This window comes from Cricetulus griseus, chromosome 5 (assembly GCF_003668045.3).
Source record: "Cricetulus griseus strain 17A/GY chromosome 5, alternate assembly CriGri-PICRH-1.0, whole genome shotgun sequence".
NCBI lineage: Eukaryota > Metazoa > Chordata > Mammalia > Rodentia > Cricetidae > Cricetulus > Cricetulus griseus.
This window is the reverse complement of record NC_048598.1, coordinates 82,966,041-82,988,202: the sequence shown is the minus strand read 5'-3', so window position 1 is coordinate 82,988,202 and position 22,162 is coordinate 82,966,041. Positions and strand designations below refer to the sequence as shown.

The following is a 22,162-nucleotide window of genomic DNA, read 5'->3' as shown; positions in this document are numbered from 1 at the left end:
GGTTAAAATATCCTCTAGTTCGGAGAATATATCAGAAGTATGTTAGCATACTTCACAGATACAGGCAAAATGATTGTGTTTTGTACCCTGCTCTTTAGCATAATATAGTAATATTTGATACTTACATGGTCTCTTTATTGCAGAGTTCCTTTAGCCAGCAGAACTTATATCCAGACAGCTGGGCTGCGGTCGACCATAGCATGGGCCATGGCATCTATTGCGGAAATTAAGGTCAGGAAGATGCCTCCATCCCTCTCAGTGCCAGCAAGGTCCTTCTGATGGTGGGCATCCGACTTACTTGGGGTTTGAGGTTTCGTTATTGTTGTTGTTTCTTTCTCCCCTTCATTTTTTTGTTGTTTTGCAGCTGCCATTTGACTTAAAAGCTGTTACAGTTTCTACTTTTTGTTTTGTTTCTTGCTTTTTGATTTTCTGGGTTAAACCCATCTTTAAGCATTTTGACTGAAAAGTATGAGACCAAAGTGAGTTGCATTTTATTATTTCTAATATTGTGAGTCATAAATGTGGCCTAAAGAACCTAAATCTTAAAAAAAAAGTTGGTTTTTCTCTGTTTCCAAGATCTTCATCAGTCTGTAAATGTTCCACTGACAATAAGAAAATTGTGTTTTCTAGTTGATAATGTTCTGTATGAGCTCTGCTTGTGTTAGTGTCTAAAGCTGTTCTGAAACTTCCCCATGTTACTGTATTTGCATTAACATTTCTTCTTTGTAAATGCTGTCTTTTTTTCTGTGAAAGCCCTCTTTATCTGGGTCAGCCAGCTCAGCAAGTGTTTTACCATGTCTCATGTCTTATTGATCATGTCATACCTTTCTTTTATTTTTATCTTCAAGTTTTGTTTTGGTTTTGATTTTTTGTTTCTTTGTTTTTTGCTGTCTTGCCTTTTGTTTCTCCCAGGCAGTCCTGAGCACCCTTTGGACCCAAGGAAGGTCTTGAACTTGTGACAGTGCTTCTGTGTCAGCCTCTTTGTTTTCAGTTTATTACCCCTCATCCAGTGTTACACCTGCTTTTGACCTTTTCTGGACCTGTTTCATTCTTTGAAAACATCCAGGAAGAGTCATGGCAGATTCACTTCCTGTCTTCCTTTTCTACTTCCTGTCTTCTTCTCTTAACCTTTCCGTCATAAGGATTTTACTTACAGATGATTCCATTAAGTTGGTTCGCCCACTAGGAACTGAACAAATCCACCACTTTTTTCCAGCTGCACATTCTGGATCGCTAGTGTTTCTCTTCCCTTCCCTGCCTGAGACCTTTGCAGCTGTCCTGACTTCCTCTCCCAGCCCCCAGCTGCAAGACCGAACTGACTTCCTGTATGTCACAGCATCCCTCAAAGTTGCACCTACTTTTTCAGAATCTTAGTTGGCTCTTTCATGGCTGTCCTGCCCATCCATGATGTCAAAGCACAGTTGTCATAACACATTTGGATATGGCAGCAAAGATCTCCCCCAAGATGTGTTGTTCCATATCCTGTTTGTTCTCTTTCCCTTCCCCATCTCAGAGGTGATGACGTGATTAAAGTCTTTCCATAGCCATCGCCTCTCCTGTTGTATTTGACTGGGACACTGTCCCAATCTGCCCTCCTCAGGTAGCTCACACTCCTCCTGGTGTTCCATCTCAACTGTGAGGAGCCTTTAGTCTGGAGTTCTCTCCTTCCGAACACATGCTGTTCTTCCTGTCTTTTAGTTTCTGGTGTTGCAGATGAACTGCCATGTACTGAGAGTTTTCTTGGTTCTTTCTGCTCGTAGACTCCTAAGAGTTTTCTTTCACCTCTAAAGCCAGGAGTATTGCCAGGTTCTTCTTACATGTGGCCTTTTGTTGTGCGTGCCTGGATGTGGTCCCATTCAAGCCCAGAGTTTCCAAATCCACCTGACCATTCAGTTCTGTGTCCAGCACTTACTGGGCAAGGACTTTTACGGGACAAGATTTAACAACTCTGCCTCAGTTTCTTGTTTGCAAGATGGAAATAACATCGCATACTGTTAAAGTAGTCGTTAGGGTTAAGAGCCTGGACCTTAGCAGTCCTGATGGACTAGGATTAGCTGCTTGTCTTTAATAGGCCAATTACAAATGGCTGAAGAGATGGCTCAGTGCCAAAAGCATTGGCTGCTCTTGCAGAGAACTAGGATTCAATTCTCAGCACCTATACAATGGATCACAATCCAGTTCCAGGAGATCTAAATCTCTTCCGGCTTCCTCAGGCCCAGGCACGCAGATAGTGCACAGACATACATGCAGGCAGAACTCTTCACACACATGAAATAAAATAATTTTTAAATAAAAAAAACAAGCAAATAATCATGAATAGCGAAAAAGATGAATTCAATGAGGCCACATTAGGAAAGAAGCTAACAAAAAATGTTCAGTGGCCTACTCATCTACAAGTCCATCCCTGAGGTCCTGACAGAATATTTAGGGTTACATAAAGGGCTGGTATGCATGACTGAGCAGTCCACGTGTTGTCCTGCCCATCATCATCACCATTGTCTCACCCCATCTCTCATGCACAAAGGTCTGACACTTGTCAGAACTGTGTGAAATCTTTCAAAGACAAATTCCTCTGGCTTTTCTTTCCCCCAGCATAAGGTTCCAAAGAAAATTCTCTGGTTCCATTTTCTCAGAAGTGAGAGGGGAGACTCTCCTTAGAATATCTTCCTTTCTGCCATGATGGTTATAATAGATTCATATCAGGACTAAATGAACTAGCATTAATAAAGCAATTAAACTAGTGGCTGTCCTAGAAAAGTGCACAAGTATTAGTTGTTATAGCAGTAGTATTTAAAATTACTATGGCATATGAAATATTACTATTTAATAATTCATTGTTCCTCTTAGATAAGCACTCTTCCTTTCTTCCAATATTTAATATCATTGCCTCAGCTGTCTTGTTAATGTAACTTTAAACTCTTTGTTTTTGACCTCTGAAATTCCTGGTAGAGCATGTTAACTTGCCGGCTCCATCCTCCAAGTCATTCATCCTTTCCCATGTGTCTTTATCTCTTCATATTTTACCTCTCCATTTGAATTGTTCTTCTAAGTTCCAAGAGTACCAGAGACATGATCTCCCTTAATTTATTTGTTGATTTTTCTAGCTTAAAATCATGCTTTTTTTTGTTGTCATGTGTGAGTATCTGTGAAGTCTCAAATCATCACCCCTCCAGTAGTTAACAGCTCTGCTCACTAGGGCAGATAGGATGCATTGCTCCCCACAGGCCAAAGTGTGCTAGCAATGGATATTTGAATGCTGCGAATAAATGATAAGAGGAGACAGGTCTCTGTATCAACAGTGTGAGAGACTCTGTCAGTCCAGAGATGCCTGAAGGAAGGGCCTCTGCCCCTGGTCTCCTTCCAGCCTATAGCTCTCTGATGGCTAGTTCCCCTGCTTTCTTATTGCTCAACCCAGGCAAGGCAGACCCCTACCAGTTCCTTCATGAGGATCTAAGTGGGACCCCAGCTTCTCTGAGCACCAGAGCCTCGAGGTCTGAGCATCAGCTTGACCAGGGTTCCGGCCTCCATGCTACTCTTTAAACCTTTATCCCAATTTATTTTGGTATAAGGCTAGAGATGTGATTACCATATATTCTTTTCTATACTTTCAGTAGTTCCAAAGTTTGCATTTAAATGTAAATGTATGTGACCATATACAAATCTGAAATCTCACCTTTGTCTGGGTGTAGGCAAACATTTGGTGTCAGGATACAGTTTTTCTTGCCTGAAGGATATGCCACTTCTTTCCTTCAGGTACCGTCTGGTTCTGACACCTGGCTCTGACTCAGGGACCCCGCTTCCTCTGTAGACATGTACAGTGAAGGATGTTTTCCTCCCACATCCAAGTGCCACTCAGCCTGAAGTGGGGTATGTGTCCTGCTTACTCCTCACTGGTTTTTGGTTCCTTTCTTCTGTCCTCGGAGCACATGCTATTAGATTATGCCAGTCAAGTGCAGTCCACTCTCCCTAGTGTTCCTGTTAGAGTCCGAGCCTTATTCCTGTCTGCTTCTTAATGAGCCCTGCTGTACCTCCTACCTAGCTATTGGACATTTAGCTTTTTATTAAACCAGTTACAGTGGCATATCTTTACACAGTATAATTAAATATCTCACAATAGGAAGCTGAGGCAGGGGCATTATAAGAGCCTAAGAGTTTGAGGACAACCTCGGGAACATTTCAAGGCCCTGTTTCTTAAAAGGAAAAAATTCTGCTCTCATACAAGAGTTGTTTTTGGTTCTACACTTTCAATTTTCTTCCTTCTTATTTGCTTTTAGTACTAGGCCCAGAACTAGTGTGTTCTCTCCATTCGAGTCTGTGTCTACAGAGCATTGCCTTTTGTCCTTCAGTAGTGAATTGTCTGTTCTGCCCTACCTAGAAGCAGGTACTGAATTTAGCTTCCTCTTTCATACCTAAGGACTTTTTCCCCCTAATGAGACATTTGCATCACCCCCATCCAGTGCTCTAATAGCTCACAACTTGAAAAAAAAATAAAAAGACATATTCACACACATTTAAAAAAAAAAAATCCTCTAATAAGTCCAAGGTCCCTTTCTCTGTTTCCTTTTACCAAAAAGAAAAACCACTGCTGGAAATAGCTGATATGTGCTGCCTCTGGTTCCTTCCTCCCCATTCTCTCATTACCCTCTGCTTTCATGAAGCCCTCACTAAAACCTGCCCATCATCCTTTTTAACATTTGATGACGTGACCACTCTCCCTGAAACAGATTTTCTCTGCTACTTAGGGACTGCACTGGCTCTCTTCTCACTAAGCATGACTGAGTCTCATCTTCCAACATCTACATCTGCAGCACCCAGGCCTGACGCATTAGACATCCCTTTTTATCTGCCCTTGCTTCCCTAGTGATCTCACCCAGTTCTTATGCTTTAAAACCACTTATAATGACTCACATTAACTGTTCCCAAATTTGTATCTGTAGCCTGAACCTTGAGTCTCTAGATTCATCTATCCGGTGACTCATTTGTCATCCCTACCAAGTGATCTAAGAGGTATCTTACAATGAGTGTGTCAGAATAGTTTCCTATTCCATCAACTCTCCCTCCACACCTCTGTCCCCACCAGTAACAGACAGTTTTTTCCCTGTTGGTCAGGCAAAAGGTTTATTCATTCCAGCCTGTTGGGTTTCTTTAACAGTTCACATTCAAATCTTCCATCTGGCTTCACTTTTAAAATACACCCAGAATCCATCTACTCCTACAGTAGAGCTCTTAATCTCTCCTGCCTGGACTCCATAACCAACCCTCTTGTGGTTTATACTCCAGAGCAGCCAGTACCATACCCTCTAACTGTAATACCATGTAACCTTAATCACACCCTATAATAGTTGCCTGTCCTTCATCCATAGAGCCAGAATCCTTAGGGTACTAACAAGGTCTAACATGATGTTATCTCCAGAATGAGAATAATTAGGTTTTTTTTCTCCATATTTCTATTTCCCTCCAAACACAAATAGTATTACATGTCCTGACTCCTTGGAGCTTTGTGAACCACGTGACTGACATGGTTTAAACAGCCTGATGTTGTAGGAAATCATGTGAATGACATCCAGGTGATTCAGAGCATTGCAGGACTTGTCCTGCACGCCCTCCCTCTGCCATGGTGATGGTATTCTTCCATTCAAGTGGTGACCATTTCATCGGCCTGGCTTCCAGAAAGTAAAATCCCAGGTGCCCTGCTTTGGGTGGGCATGAAGCATGGGCTGCATGTCATTGTAGACCTCTGAGGGCTGGGGAGTTTATAGTCTTGGAATTCCCTGGCTACATCTCCAGGGTTACCATCCCCTTTGTCCCCCAAGCCCTACCACCACCACCTTGACTACACCAGGCTCCCTTCTGCCTCCAACCATGACAAATGCAGTCCTGCCATAGGACTTGAGCTGCCTGAAATTCTCCTAGAGTGTAAGAAGGAATCTTGACTCCTGATATAATGACTCCCCAGGTCTAGGCTTCTTTAACAGTAGACCTATTGCAGCAGACTTAGTAACAGCAATTTCTGTTTCTGTTTAGGCTGGAGCACTGGTTCTGGATCCAATGTGTGGCCTTGGGACCATCCTTGTGGAAGCTGCTGAAGAGTGGCCAGTGAGTTGCAAAGTTTGATCTAAATCAAGTTGTGTATTTATTTTAGTAATTAAATCACTTACCAATATTTTACAAGTAGATAGTTTGGTTTTGGATTGTTGTAATTATATGAGTTCCTGTTTACTATAGTCATAAGAGATTTTAAAGCATTAATTAAATTTCTATATTTTTTAAAAATGCTATGAAGAATTTAAGACAATATGACAGGATTATGATAATTATTCACACCTACATTATACTAATTTCCAAGTTCCTTAGGCATCTATAAATCTATAAGATGTTCTTAATTACTGAAATACTTAATGGATTATTTATACTTAAATGTGGACTTCTTTCCCATAGGATGTATATTACATGGGTGCTGATGTCAGCGACTCACAGTTACTTGGTGCATGTGACAATCTGAAGGCCGCAGGTCTTGCGGACAAGATTGACTTACTTCAAGGCTCTGTTACAGGTAAGATAATAAAAAAGAAAACAAGAGCCACTCTGTGTGCGGGTTTCCTTGCTCATGCCCTGTGGGAGGTCTGTGGGGCTAACGTGTGCTTTACTTCCACTATTGTAGTTGTTTGATTTTTCTTTTTTTTCAAAATAAAACTGAGTCATTGTCATCTCATGACCTGGAATGAAAGGATGCAACCCTAACATAGACTATTAGAAGGAGAAGAAATTGTTTGAATTTCTTTCATGTGAACTGTATGAAATGAATTGGTCAATCCTTTGCTTCACATTGGACACAGAAAAGTGAGTTAGTCACCTACCCTTGGGTGATAAACCAATACTTTCAAGAACCCAGGAAGGTCTGGGGCAAACCAGGATGGATGTGACCGTCACCCCCTCTTCATTAATAGGGAATCAGCAGTGGCAGATGGGAGCAGGCACCAAGATGCAGAGTCCCTGTCTTATCTCCCTAACCTCTGAGGCCTGGCACTGTTAGCAGAGCATCACTGAGCTTTTTGCTTGCCATTCCTTGGTATCACACTCTTCTTTTTACAAAGCAGCTCATTTAAATCTGCAGAAGATATATCATGCTCTTGGCCACGAGTAAATATTGAACCTGTAATCTGAAAGAACAGAGTGTGTTTTTATAGTTTCTTTCCTAGAGAGCTAGAGCAGCGGAAATGAGTATCAGAGGAGAACATGTTAGGATGAACATGTTAGGAACTTTTATAGAGAAGTTCATAAGCCACCTCAAGGAAAGACTTAGGTTGATCACACCTTCACAGTTGTGTGAAGCCAGTGATCATTTGCTCTGTCTTAAGACCCAGATTTCTATAGTAAACAAAGATGACCAAATCAGGTTCTCTTGAGTCTGATTAGACCTGTAAGAGAACAGCTTCCTAAGTTGTCTGAGAGCCTGGGGTTGCTTTCTCCATGACACCTTGCAGACCAATGAACAAAAGAATAATAAGCATAGAAGATCCAGCAGCAGTTGAACCAGGGAAGGTGATGAACCAGTGAAATAAGCTTCTCCATTGCTTTTGGCCATGATGGAAAGAAACAAGTAAAAATAGTTTCCAGTGTGGTATCTGTTTCCAGAGGTCCACGGTCCTTTTTTCAGAATTACTGAAGCAGCCCATGACCCAACAAATATGTCATCCACATGGCATTTTAGCACAGACATTTTCAGATGTAAGATGTTCAGAGAACATCTCACTAATAAGCCTTGTGGAGCTGTGAGGGGTGGGAAGGTGTTTAATAAAATGCAGGCATAGAAAAGATGAATCAGATGAGGAACAGAGAAAGTCAGGACAAGATGATTTGGTCCGTATAAATATAGAACTAACTGTAAACAACCAAGAGAATGACTGTTTCCGAAAGAACATGAGTGTTCCAGACCTGGACATAGAAGGGGATGACAAGCTGCAGAAAATACAAGGGAAAAATAGAGGGGAGAGGTGTTGGTTTCTAGAAAAGCCCTCCACCAACTTAATCCTACGGACATATGTGATAACATACCTGAGGGTCTGTAAAGCTTGTAAGAAAGAACTGTAGCTCCACAGTCCTATATTTTAAGTAATTTTACCCATTTTTCTGCCAGGAAAAAAAGGAAAATTCAAGCAGTTATTTTGCTCAAAAGAAATTTTGAACACAATTTTAAAACGAAACTTTTTTTCCCATTTTTGAATCATCCTTCAGAAATGTAAAACAGAACTGTTCACTTGTTTGCTTCTGCTGTTCTATTTTAAGGCCTTGTCCTTAGTTACAGTGATCCACAGGTAGCTCAGAGCAATCTCTGTGTGTTGGCTTATGAGTTGGTGCCAGTCCACAGTCTCTGGCCCACGGTCTGTTGCAGATGCCCCTAGGTGAACAACACCTGCAGTCTGTTGTACTTCCTTAGATACTGATGCTGTGGACTATGAGAACTAGTGCTGGAGGAGGGGAAGGGCAGAGAGGCCTATCTACAAGGATTTAAAGACCTTTGGTGAAAATAAAAAGGCAGTCTTTACTAGACTCCGGCCCTGAGTTTCCCCTGCCAGTGTCCCTGCCAGACCAGGGACCACCACACAATAATGTTGCTGCTCTTTATCTAGGATCTCCAAAGCATTCAGAGGCTTGTCATCTCATAGAAGCAATATAGAAACTCTAAATTTTTTTGTTGTTGTTGTTACTTTTGTGGTACTTGGCACCATTTTTTTGAAACTCTAAATTTTGTTGAATATTTTTTTAAATGCTCATAGGTCAATGTCTTGTTGGGGTGGTAGTGCCTGATGTTGCCATAACCAGAGTCTCTGGTTTCTGCATTGCAGAACTACCACTGCCTTCACAAAGTGTGGATGTTATTATTTCTGACATCCCATTTGGGAAAAAGTTCAAGTTAGGAAAAGACATCAAAAGCATTCTACAAGAAATGGAAAGGTAAGTTGTTGAATTTATTTCCATAAATTTTTTGTAGCTACAGGCCATTTAGTTAAAATATATCACTGCCCTTAAGTCTGTTCACAGTAGAGTAATTTCCCAAAATTTTAATGTTTAATTTTCTAAAAGTTAGAAGTTTAAAACTAAGTTTTCTGTGTCTTCTTCTACCATTAACTTTATTGTAGAAAAAAAAATACTTTTGTTCCAGTCACCAGGGTGGGTAATTTTAATATGTGCTTCCTCTGGCTCAGACCCCACACTTTATAGATGAGGAGCTGGGGCCCAGAGAGGTTAACCTGGGCCTAGTGACAGAGCTGCTGAACCTCAGGCCAGATGGCAGGGGCAGGACTGTCACTGGTATGAGATGGAAATGCAGAATAGTGTCCATTACAACCTATATCATGTTGTCCTCAGGGTATCATTTAAGTGAAGTATTTTTTGAAGATATTCAAACAGTGAGGTCTAGATAAACATTTTCCAGTCATTTGCATTGATACAGGAATAGACAAAAATAAGAGATCAATCCATGATAGATTATGTCAGCTGGACATTTGATGGACTAGAACATGAGTGTTGTGAACCTGCCATGAGAGTAATATGTCACCAGCTGAGCATATATTTTGGAAAGCGCAAAATCAGTATCAAGGCTAACATTCCATGAGTAAGTCATAGCCTGGCTCAAGGTCTAAGCCCGCCTGTTAGCCCTCCTGTTAGCTCTGTTAATCCTCTTGTTAGCTCCCTTGTTAGCTCTCCTGTTAGCCCTCCTGTTAGCTCTGTTAGCCTGTTAGCCCTCCTGTTAGCCCTCCTGTTAGCTCCTCCTGATAGCCCTCCTGATAGCCCTCTTGTTAGCTCTCCTGTTAGCTCTCCTGTTAGCCCTCCTGTTAGCTCCCCTGTTAGCCCTCTCACTGCCTCTTGTCAGCGGGGTATGTCATGTTTCTCATTTGTGTGTATGCATGTGTTTGTTCATGTGCACATGTGCAGAGGCCAGAAGTCTCTGTTGTCTTTCTGTATCACTCTCCTCTCAACTTTTTGAGACAAATTCTCTGAACACAGAGCTCTCAGATTTGGCTAGACTGTGACCAACAAGCCCAGGAGTCTGTGTCTCACTAACCCATCTGCTAGGATCTCAGGTGCACACCACCACATCTGCTCTTCTACATGAGTGCTAGGGATCTGACCTTGGGACCTCACATTTGCCATGGCAAGCACCTTACCTACTGAACTGTCTCCCAGCTGATGGACCCAGTGTAGTAAAGCACACTCCATCTGCAGTCCCAAAAAACACCCCTGTGGTGGGGGGTATGGAGAGACAGAGCTGACTCTGGAGTGACAACTCTGACCCCTGTGTGGGTGTGCCATGGCATGTGGGTGTACAAACATAATAAGCAAAGTAAATTAATTTAAAGAAGAGCCAAAGTACTCTCTGTGCCTGGGTCCCTGGCTAGCTCAGTCGGTAGAGCGTGAGACTCTTAATCTCAGGGTCATGGGTTCAAGCCCCATGTTGGGCACCAGATGTAGTTGGAAGTTTTTCTCTGTCTCACACAGTCCCACTGGACTGGTTTCTCTCCCACCTGCTGGGTTCCCATAGCTGCTTAGGAAATAGCACTCTATGGCTTAATATAAATTACAGTTGTTTTATAATTGCTCCTCCCGACTCAAAGCAGCAGTGATACAGGCATCATTTTCTTGAACATCCCCAGATCCAATATTAATTCCCCTTGTTTCACACACCAGCTTCACAGTACAGTCATTGCAGGAACATTTTTAAAATACTGTTGCCCATCCCCCACCACTGTCCACATTTCTAATTTAATATAGAGTTGGGCTGAAAAGGCCTGAAATAGTCTCAGAGAAGAAACAGTTTCTGGTAAAATTCGGAAGTTGTGAAAGAATTTTTTGAATGTTTTTATACATGCCAGTGTTCAGTAAGTAATGAAGCAGCAGGGTTACTTGATAACCAGAGAGTGCTCCTGCCTCAGGCCTGGTCTCAGAACCCTCAGTGGCATCATATTCCAGCCTGAGCTCTGCTCCCCTCCTTCTGGTTCCCCCACTAGGGTGAACCACTCTGAGTGCCTCCTTCCATTGTTCCTACCCCCACTGCCTCCCAGCCTTGGCCTCTTCCTGTCACTCCTGAGCCTCTCAAGTGTGCCTACCTCACTCTTCACTCATTAACTGCCCCTTGCCTCCCCCTCACTGCTGTGGTCCTTTAGTCTCTCATGCGTGCTCTTCATGCTCTTCAGTCACTGTTTTCACAGATGTGTCACTGACAGACAGCACTTGAGTGACTTGAGTAAATAAACTCTCAAAAGCCAATGCTTCAGGATCTTCCCTTTATGCGATTTTTCTTTAACCGTCCCTTTGTTCATGTCCCAACTCCTCCCTGGTGGCCTCCATCATCAGCTTTTGCTTTCTTGAATATGCTGGTTCTATAGGATTCTGCCATTTGCCTTCTCTGTTATACAATCTTTTGTTGAATGTGACTACAAATTACTTTGAAGCTTGCCTTTTAAGTAGAGCAAAAATAGATAATTAAAGCAGATTTGTACTAGAGATTCCATAATTACTATAATGAATATGCATTATAGAAGATGCTACTAATTATCAAAACCCTTGTACTTAAATAGCTGAAATTAAATTTCAGATTAGCAACTATTTTAAATAAATCAGGATTGTTTGTTGTTTCAGAAGAAAGAAATACTCATCCTAATTTCCTTTTTTTTTTTTTTTTTTTTTTTTTGTCACAGAGTGTTGCGTGTTGATGGAACTATGGTCTTGCTGCTCAGTGAGGATCACCGCAGGCACCTTAGAGACTGTAGAGGCAGCAGCATCCTCTTGACTTCCCAGGAAAGTCCCCCTGAAATGAAGATGCTTTTGAATCCTGACAAAAGAACTGGTACATCAGACAAGGTGTCACCTTCACATAAAGCCAGTAGCTCCCAGTGCCCAAGAAGAGTGTTGGCCTGTGGTTCACTGGTGCCAGTGGAGTGCTTCAAAGTCAGCCTTGGAAAAACAGATGCATTCATATGTAAATACAAGAAGGCACATGCTTCTGGACTATCTGCAGCTGGATGCCATGAGCCAGGCGCCCAGCCTGAGATGGCAACCCTGCAAGAATTCCCCAGTCCCCAGGATTCCTTATAGCCCCAGAGCTCCAAGTGCACAGCCCCTGCAGATGGATGTGGGCAGGGAACATACTTGTTGAACAAGGCTTCCTGCTCCTCTGTACTCAGTGTTTTTGACAAAGAGCAGTTGGTGGAGATCTTGAAAAGACTCAGTATAAAAACTACTTTGCAGAAATGAGACCTCTAGAAATGAGGAAACCTCTATGTGTAACTTTTTTTAAATATATTAAAATGAATTTTTTAACCTATAATTTGCTTCTCCATTGAAATGAAAATAAATTTTATTTGCCATAATTGATGACTCATATTTTGTAAAATATCAGAAAAGAGTAAGCTGGAATCCCTCAGCATGATGAAAATGAATTTTGCTTTTTTAAAAAACTCATATTTTCATTTTATGCCTATGTATGAGTGCCTACATGGATGTATGTGCATCCCATGTATATAGTTGATAGAGACCTGGGAGAGCATCATACCCCTTGAACTGGAGTTACATGGGGGTACTGGGAACTAAATCCAGGTCCTCTACAAGAGCAGTAAGGCTGTTATCCACTGAGCCATCTCTCTAGCACCTGTGTTTGCTTTTTTGAAAAAGCATTCATAAATTGTCTCCTTAATGTGTTTCTTGTGTTTGCTGCTTGAGTAAAAAAAATCAGAAGGTAGTGAATATATATTTTCTTACTTGACCTTTTATATAGTAACTCAGTTTCTGTCAAGTTTGATACCATTTGAACAACCTTCCTATGTTTAGGAATTCCCCACCTTGTGACTCTCATCTCCCCCGTAATTTGTCTTTCTAGTAGGGCACGGTATTTATTCTGGCCCTGCCCCCATGAAGGTCCATTGACTAGTGCAAGCTGTGCATCTGTGTGTAGTAGCAGCAACAAGGTGGTCTTTGCTTGCCCTGGAGTTTTAGATTCTAGCTTGGCTTTCTGGCTTTGCTAAGTGAATTTGGAATGCTGCATGCTAAACTTGAATACCTCTGCTTTTCCTCAACTCTCTGGATTTGCTTGTTAACAACTAGGATGCTAATATGGAGTTAGACACTCGTGGATTTTAAGCAAAAAGTCCCCAGAAATGTGAGTGTGTTGTTGTTTGTGCAGCCTGGCTAGATCAAAGACAGGTTACAGATAGCAATGTCGAAAGCTGGTGGCAGGTCTTGTTGCCTCTTCACAGCAATAGAACACTGGCTAAGACAGGGGTCTAACTAGAATTCAAGGTATATAGAAGAATTCAAAGGCCATGTGCAGGGAGGCATTGGAATGAACTTACTATATTTGCCCACCCTTCAAATCTTCTCACTTCCAAAGCCCCCCCAAAAAAATGTGCCCTCCATTACAGCATTGATGGTGGAAGAATCTCACTAGGGCCTGGACTGTGGAGGTAGGGGATGTAGGATACTGCTGTCACAGTAGGCCTGATCTCAGTAGGGAAGATGAGCACTGCATGAGAGAGGTAAAGAAACAGCTGTCATTGGGCACAGACACAAGTGGAGCCCAAGGCCTGAGTGGTACCTTACATGTCTCTCCCCCAGGACTGTGGGTAAAGGAGACTAATTTCAACATCCCTAGACTCCACTCAACACCAACTACAGGGAAGTCTATAAAATCTCACTTCTTATGCACAGCTGGAAAACAATGACTCAGCTTTACCGGGAACCACTGTCAAGTTATAGTACATTAACCAATTCCCTTTGAATGAAAGGATGGGAGAGACCTCCCAGCCCGCCAAGGAAAGAATTATGACCAATTAAAATAACTGCTCACCAAGCAAGGGGAACATCTAGACATCTCTTTCCATTGCTGGCTGACAGTGGCCCTCTCTTAGCCCTCATTCCTAGAATTCCAAATACTAACACTCCTGTCCACTGGTCAGAGTGAGGGCTCATAGGGCTTCAATGATAAGTGAACCTTTGACCCTGAACTGCCTCACAGTCCTATCCTAAAAATAAATACTACATGCCTACTGTTGCCAAAGCACTTGTGTTAACCAGTTGTTTCTGCTGCCACAAAATACCTGCTAAAAGAAACATAAGAACAAGTTTATTTTGACGCAGGGTTGGACATTACCATCCATCAAACTTAGAAAGGCATAGTGGCAAGACCATGAAGTAGTCACATTCTATCCACAGTCAGGAAACAGAAAGCAATGGATGCTGCTGTTCACCTTGATTTTTCTTTCCATTTAGTCCAGGCCCCTAGGCCATGAAAATGCTGTCAGCACACATTAAGGGTGAGTCTTCCCACCTAATCTAGAAACTCCCTCACAGACATTCCTGGAGGTTTGTTTCCATGGTGACTCTAAACCCCATCAAGCTATCAGGATTAATCATCACAGAGCTGTTCCGAGCCTGAAGCACATTCATGACCCAAAGCTGAATTCAAACATTTAGTGTGTGTTTGGGGGGGGGGGCAGGATAAGAAACAATAGACATCATTTATTTGCTAGGTTGTAACAGTTGTGGTAGCTGTGAAGAGGTTCCTGGGAGAAATGAGATACTCAGAGAGACACCTGTGACTCTCAATCTGCCACCTACTGAGACAATGGACCCCAAAGAAATGGAAATTTCCCCCAGGAATCTACTGGGAGAAGGAGAGGGCCCCAGCCAGAGGGAGAACTTGCCACACAGATTTCGCAGTTCTAACAACATATCAGAATAAAGCCCAGATAATGGGGTCAGCATGGTCAGGACCACACGGTGACCTTGACTACGTGGATGTGCGCATCTTTAGCTTTGATCTTTAATTTTACTTCAGGATACGAAGATGTATTTAGGGGAGTTGCTATATCTTTGTCCCTCTTGCCAATGTGGCTGCATTGAATACATCTGTTTCTGCTTTCCAACATTAATTTGACTCTTAATTGAGGACAGGTGGCCAAAACTAGCTTGTAACCCCCAAGTTCAACAACAAACTGATTGTGGAGTAGGAGACTAGATTTTGCTTTTTATCCCCCTTTTTTTCTTCTCTTCATGCATAGTGTATGTGACATGAGTGGGCATGTGTATGCATGCTTGCATATGTGGGGGCTCATGTATGTATTTTCATGCATGTTAGAGGTCCAAGGTTGATGTCCTAAATTACTCTACATCTTTATTCTTTTTGAGGCAAGGTCTCTCAGTCACACCCAGATCTGAAGTTCTGGCTAGTCTAGCCAACCAGCCTGCTCCAGCAATCCCTGAACTGGAGGCTGAAATCACCAACTGCCATACCCACCCAGAATGTATGTGGTGCTAAGAATCCAAATGCCAGCCTGATTACTGTTAGGTCCAAAGTGGCACCCCAAAATGGCAGCGCTGGTGACATTGTCCTAAATAAGACATTGGCTGAGTGAAGAAGGGTTGTTATCAAATAAACCTGAAGGTTTCTGTTTACTAAAAAAACAGGTCTCTTTAAGGGGGTTCTTTTGTCAGAGTCCAGCCTGAACCTCCCTGCAAAGGTCAACCACTTCCACCCAATGCACCCAGTTCCCAGTCAAGCCCAACAAGCAGTATCAGCTCAAAGTCCCCACCCTGGTGACTCATAAAATCTGCTTGCCTTTTGGTCCCCAATAAATCTTCCTTTCTACTCGTGGGGTAGTCTAGTTCTGTGGTTTCATTGCATCTTCCCTTACACTTGTACTTTAAGCACTGAGTTATCCCCCAGTCTGCTTTATGTTTTTAATTAGAACAGGTCTCACTGAGATTGTGAGATTTAAGCAAGTTTTTAAAGGTGATGGGGGAATGTTCCAGGCAGAAGGAATAGGCAGGCGGTAGAGCCTCTGTCAGAGGCAGGAGAAGAACAGAAAAGGTGCCTGGAGCAGAGTAGAGAATGGCAGACCAGGATGCTACACATCAGACAGGACACTGAGGCAAATTACAAAGGCTGGCTTTAGCACAACACTGAGGGGGTTTTCAATAGCTGGTAGAATCTAGCATACATGAGCAGCAAACTGTAGGAAGGACATGGTAGAAGTAGAAAATTGGTTGTGTGCTTCTTTGATTGTCCTCCTGCCTCTGCCTCCAGAATGAGTTGAGCTTCCTCATAGGCTGTACCACACCTGGAGGGTTTGTTGTTATTTTCAGTAGTACAGGCAAGAGAAAACTACGGCATACCCCAAGGTGGGAACAGTAGAAACAGGAAGGGATAGCCTGCCTATACTGTAAAAGTAGAATAAATGGGATCTAGGGCATGTTTGATAGCACTGTGATGGATGGCACAGGGACAAATGACTGCAAGACCTTTGGGCATGCACCTAAAATAAGGAAGTTTCTGTTGCAGAAACAGTGGGGCAGGGATAGATTTGGGGGTATCAGAAGTTCAATTTTTAGACTCCATAGTCTAGACAGCCTAATTTCGACTTGTCTAGCCAAGACAGTCTAAACTAACAAATCTAGTTTAGACTTGCTTGCTAGACGGTTTTAGACTTTCTAATTTTGAAACGCGCATTAAGCAAAGTGGAGATGTCAAATAGGCAACTGAATGTTTGAATCTGCAGTTTAAGAGAAAAGGTCTCCTCTGGCTGTACACATTAGGACATTGTTTAGAGTGGCTTGAAGTTGGATGGTGTTACCAAAGATCTAAGCATAAGATAAAAGGAAGTGGTGTGAGCTCCTGGATAGATACTGTGTCTTCAGAGGCTGATGGGCAGATTAGAACCTGGAACTGTAGAGAGACCGGATGTCATAGGTCCTGACACTAACTACCTTATCTTGAGCTAGCTTTAGACTGGGAGCAGGCACTCCTTACCCACCTCTGTCATGCATATGCATGCATGCCCACACCACACAAATTCAAATAAAGATATATCACATTCCCAATAAATACTCGGAAGTAAAGGACTTTAGTTTTCCAGGAAAAGGACAAAGACACTGTGACAGGTTGAGCATGAGGAAGTGTGGGAGCCACTAAGCCGCACATCATTGCCAAGGCGAAACCTTATCCTCCTGTAGGTTGCTCATTACTTCATTGAGTTCTCACCTTTTATATTCTGGCGCTCATATTTGGTGACACAAAATATTAGTATGCCACAGGAGGGGAGAATAGTTTATTAGCCAATGTTATAATGACACCATCCTGTCCTTGGTAGTAATGTTTGATCCTGTGCCTGTTACAGAGACACGCAACAGAGAGATCCGCATGGTGAAGCAAATGCTGGCTAGTGGGTGGACATGGCAACAGTACAGTGTGCAAATTCTCTCCTGGCTGCTTCGCTTTTCTCCATACAAGAAAGAAAGAAAGAAAAAAAAAAAAAACTAAATGGCAACTTCGCCAGCTCCTCTGCAATCACAGGACCCTCACTGCCTCCCTCTCTGGCTCATGAAAGAAGACTGTCCATTAATTAGAGGGCCAAGGTTGTTTACTGTGTGTTCCCTTTCCTACCAAAATAGCTAAACAGAAACACTGCCATGTCATTACACAAGCTGTGGGTATCAGTACCACCAGAAAGAGTGGCAAAGATGCTCGATGGAGCTTCTTGGCATCTGAAGGCAGCCCATGTCACCTTTGGGGTTGCCGCTCTCATTTCCTGGAAGCCTGGTAAGGGAGTCTCCAGCTGGTTCGGGCCCCACTCTCAGCAACTCCACATTAATGTCTTTATGACCTGAGAGATCTAATGTTGCCCGGTACATCTGCGGCAGATCCCAACGGGAGAGAGCACAGCTGCCGCCTCTTAACTCCTGGAGAAGTGCCAAGCACTAGCCTACAAGTAATTATTCTGCTTCTGGAAACAACTACTGGCTTGCTACTGGGTCTTGACTTTTGGACAGCATGTAATCACATGACCTGCAATGCGGATTTTGAACTGGGAGTGATTTGACCTCCCAAGCCTAGAGTCCTGAGGACCCAGCAAAGTAGCACTCCCTCAGCAGGCAGAGGTGGCACAGTGCAGTGCAGAGCTCCAAGAGGCCGACTGCTTAGGGGCTGTGGCGGAAGGTAGTCTGTATCCTGCCTGGTAGATGCCTCTTACACAGTGCCACCCCTCCCGTCACAGTCCCAGTGGAATTAGCAGCAGGAAGCCTGAAAACATCAGGAAGGGAAAACTGGCTCACAGGTGACAAGTGACACTGCATGTTTTTCTGGTACCTGTGGGGACATGTGAGCACCACTCCTGGTGAAGAGGTATGGGGAAAGAAGTCCTTCCCCAGGTGAACTGGGAACTGTGTGCTATTGCACTTTGCCTCAAAGGCTAGATGACCTAAAAGGTACTTCCTTGCCATGTCACAGGTGGGAACTAAGCGTGTAGATGGATAGTCAAATAAGAGGAACGGGTGGGGACTCTTGCAGCAGGCCCCGGAGCAGAAGAATATTTGTACCCCACTGGAATGATCACAAAAGGCCCCTCTAGGGAGAGGGTTCTTTGTCAAGTAGAGACTCACCTTCCCCAAGCCCTCCAGATGTCAGTCTGTGCCTTCCCTAGTCACTTTGCCTACAGAATCATCTCTCCAGCCCAATATGTCTTTTTGATTATCCTATTTTTTGGAAGGGATGTCTAGAGGAGAGATGTCTTGTTGTGTTATCCAGACTGAGTTTCAGCGGTTGTGCTCAAGCAATCCATAGGCACCTGCCACTGCACACAGTTTAGTACCAGCATGTTTAGTAAGATTTGTGTTTCTGTTCATGCCCAAGACCTCATGAACAGATGGCGAGGATGGAGACGATTCATTAGAGCAGCAATGCATTCTGACCAGGCTGAAGTGGCCACTGCTACTACCAATTACCTTGCAGTAGAAGTGACCAGCTGTGAGACTTGTTACAGCACAGTAAACAGAAAGGGGGTTACATGAGAGACCCTTGGGCAAGACCTTGCTTGGATAACTATTTCTTCTGGCTATAGAGTTGGTGCAATCAACACATTCTGTGTACACACCAGAGAATGGCCTTGTTCACAATTGTGTCTTTCTGTCCATTGTTATACTTCTTACCAAGCAGCTCTTTTTGTAGGGATGTGATGAAATAACAAGACATTCCTGGGATTCCTTGTCTTAACTCTGGATCCTGTCATCTGAAGCAGAAGATGTCATTTATCTAGTCCTTTCCAAAGCTCTATCAGGCAGAGATTCTTCCAGGGAAACTGAGGAATGGAATTGGAATGTTGGCTCTATTTTTTTTTTTCTTGCTAAGCTCCTACTACTGTGTTTTCACATCTTCCAGTGGAGGGATGGGCACTAACATCCAATTTTTTCCTTTTAGCTCAGTACCAGCCCCTATCTCACATGTCCTATATGATAAAGTTCTAAAGTTCTATAAATAGGGGATGATGCTGCATCTTGAAGAAAGTCTGTTTCAGATTTTTGTTTCAGCAGTGGTACTTTTCATTCCTTAAAGCCCTGATTCATGGCCTGCAAAGGTGGTGCATGCCTTTAGTCTCAGCACTTGGGAGGCAGAAGCAGGCAGATCTCTATGAGTTCAAGACCAGCCTGGTCTACAAAGCTACACAGAGATACCCTGTCCTGAAATAAAAAAAAAAGAACCCAATTCATCAGCTGAAGATATAGCTCTGCTGGTGGAGCATTTGCCTGCCATGATGAATACCAGGCAGATGGTAAAGGGATGGGGAGTTAAGTATTACAATGAAACTTTAAAGAGTAATTTGAAATGACATATTCTGTCAAAAGAAAGCATGTAATTGCTACAAAAGATAAATATAGAAACAAAAGAATGGGTTTCGTTATGACACCTCATGCAAACAGGGCATCATACTTTGCTGCTATTCATTCCCCCCTCCCCCCCCACCCCACCCCACCCCCGTCTCTAATCCTCCCTCCCTCTTCTGCTGGTCCCCTTCATCCATCTCCATAAGAAGTCCCCCCACCCCCACTTCTGCTTTCAAGGATTGGTTTGTTAAAAGTCAGATTGTTGTTCCATCTGGGGAGCTATGTAGTAAGTAACTCCTCAGAAGTGTGAGATACCACGCTGTGGGAATGCTGCGTGTGCCATGACCTAATGACCAATAGATGGCGCCGTTTCTCCCATAGTCAGAATAAGGAGTCCAGAACTGAACTCCACCAGGGCACTCCTGATTACACTACTGACGTATTTGTATCTCATCGATGAAATGTCTGGTCTTCCTGACTTTGTGGTCTGCACACCTCTTGTTCCCAGTAGAAATCTTCAGTACTATCACACATTCCATGAAGAGTCAGGGCACATTCCACACAGTCTCTCAACACAGTCTCTGCCACCCCAACCTGGAACTTTTTTTTTCTTATATGACAACTATGATAAAGGAGCCGATCCTATGGAAAAATACAAACAAGATTCTAGGTGCCAGGAAGTCTGGATTTAGTCTTCTAGACCTTTCCACAAACTTTCTGGAAAACCAGTTTTTCTGTGTCAAGGAATCTAGATCTATTGACCATGCGCAGTAAGAGGCAGAAAGAAAGTCACTGGTTCTGTGGGAATCTGGGTTTAAATGAAGGCAGCCCTCTTTGTGGAGAAAGCAGTACTCCCCCCCAAAAAAAAACCACACACACTCAAATTCCCAGCAACTCATAATTTACTATGAGCAGCCAGGATCATTCATGGAATGACCCTGTTCTTTCTGTAACTATTCTTGAAAACTATTTCACTGCCAGGACACACAGCGATGAAGCCACTGGATAAGAAGGTATTGATTATTTTGGATTCATCATTACACAGGAGAGAAAAAGCACAATGCATGCTGGCTGTACAGGTTGGAACACTATCTCCGAGTGCTAAGTGACAGGTATGCAAGTCAAGAACACAAGAGTCAGTCAGATCGGAGCTGGGACAAAGACTGCTTTACAGGTGATTTATTTTGGGAGTGGAAGCCTAGAAACAAAATTGGAAAAGAGAGTTAATTTAAGGATGCAATGTTGAGCAGAAGCAACTATGACGAGTCCCTCGGAAGAGCTGTGGAGAATTATAGAATACACAGCAGAACTGTGCACCCAACACACAACAAAAGAAGGTGCCTACCCACCATCAGTCACACAGTGCAGCCTTTCCTCCCTGCCACACACTGTTGTTTTTGTTTTCTTTTTAAGATTTATTTATCATTGGGGCTGGAGAAATGGCTCAGAGGTTAAAAGCACTGGCTGCTCTTCCAGAGGTCTTGAGTTCAATTCCCAACAGCCACATGGTGGCTCACAACCATCTGTAATGAGATCTGGTGCCCTCTTCTGGCCTGCAGGGATACATGTAGACAGAATACTGTATACATAATAGATAAATAAATATTAAAAAAGATTTATTTATCATGTATACAATGTTTTGCCTGCATGTTGCATGCATGCCAGAAGAAGGCACCAGATCTCATTATAGATGGTTGTGAACCACCATGTGGGTGCTGGGAATTGAACTCAGGACCTCTGGAAGAGCAGTCAGTACTCTTAACTGCTGAGCCATCTCTCCAGCCCCTCCTCTCACTGTTTTAAGATTTAAACCTCATGGTCTAATCCATTATCCATGGGAACTCATGTAGAGGGAAAACTGAAACTGAATCATATTCTCAAAGTGGGAGTGTCCCTGACCCTTGTTATGAAGAGAGGGAATGATGGCAAATGTTCTTTTTTGGAGGGAGAATAACTACATTACAATACAGGGGAACATTGGGTACCTGGAGGAACTTAAACATGGTGTAAGAATGGATGTTGATATTAGGTATCCAAAGAGCATACTAAGTTAGTAAGTTATCATGTTTTCAGGTTACCAGGGACTCCTAAACACTTTTCTAGTACTGGGAGGACTTTTCACCCTTTGAGTCCCACCAGAGTGCTAGCTTTTCCAGTCTCTATTCTAGTGACACGTTGGCCGGCCCCTGGTACATGATCATCTAATCCAGATAGGAGCTATACAGGAGAAGCAGGCACCATGACAAATGCTGTCCAGGAGAGGGATAACCAAAGCATCAGAATTCTAAGACCAGCAGTCACAGAAGAATGTGCTCACAGCATCAGTGGTACAAGCTGAAAAGTGGGTGACAACCCTCCTGACCTATGCTTTAGATGGTACCCCTACTTTAACAGCTCCCAAGACTCATTTTTTCTGATCTTAAGCATCCAGTATGTTTTTTGTTTGTTTGTTTGTTTGTTTTGTTTTGTTTTGTTTTTTGTTTGTTTTAGAGACAGGGTTTTTCTGTAGCTT

General features: G+C 43.0%; 1 protein-coding gene and 1 non-coding gene across 6 annotated transcripts in view; both read left to right on the top strand.

The window, feature by feature from the left end:
- The window catches only part of Thumpd2 (THUMP domain containing 2), a 31,026-nt gene extending 18,655 nt beyond the window's left edge, over positions 1–12,371 (top strand). For 4 of the 5 annotated variants that reach the window (XM_027417895.2, XM_035445354.1, XM_035445353.1 and 1 more), the window contains 5 exons: positions 144–231; positions 6,025–6,096; positions 6,439–6,553; positions 8,847–8,955; positions 11,700–12,371. In XM_027417895.2, the coding sequence (XP_027273696.1) occupies positions 144–231; positions 6,025–6,096; positions 6,439–6,553; positions 8,847–8,955; positions 11,700–12,096 (781 nt within the window). In that variant the 3' untranslated portion in view covers positions 12,097–12,371. Of the gene's footprint in view, positions 1–143; positions 232–6,024; positions 6,097–6,438; positions 6,554–8,846; positions 8,956–11,699 lie in introns of those variants that run through there. The other variant, XM_027417899.2, reaches the window with a different exon arrangement.
- On the top strand, positions 10,391–10,463 carry Trnak-cuu. The gene has a single exon. It is a non-coding gene; the product is annotated as a tRNA-Lys (tRNA).
- Positions 12,372–22,162: the final 9,791 nt, after the last annotated feature.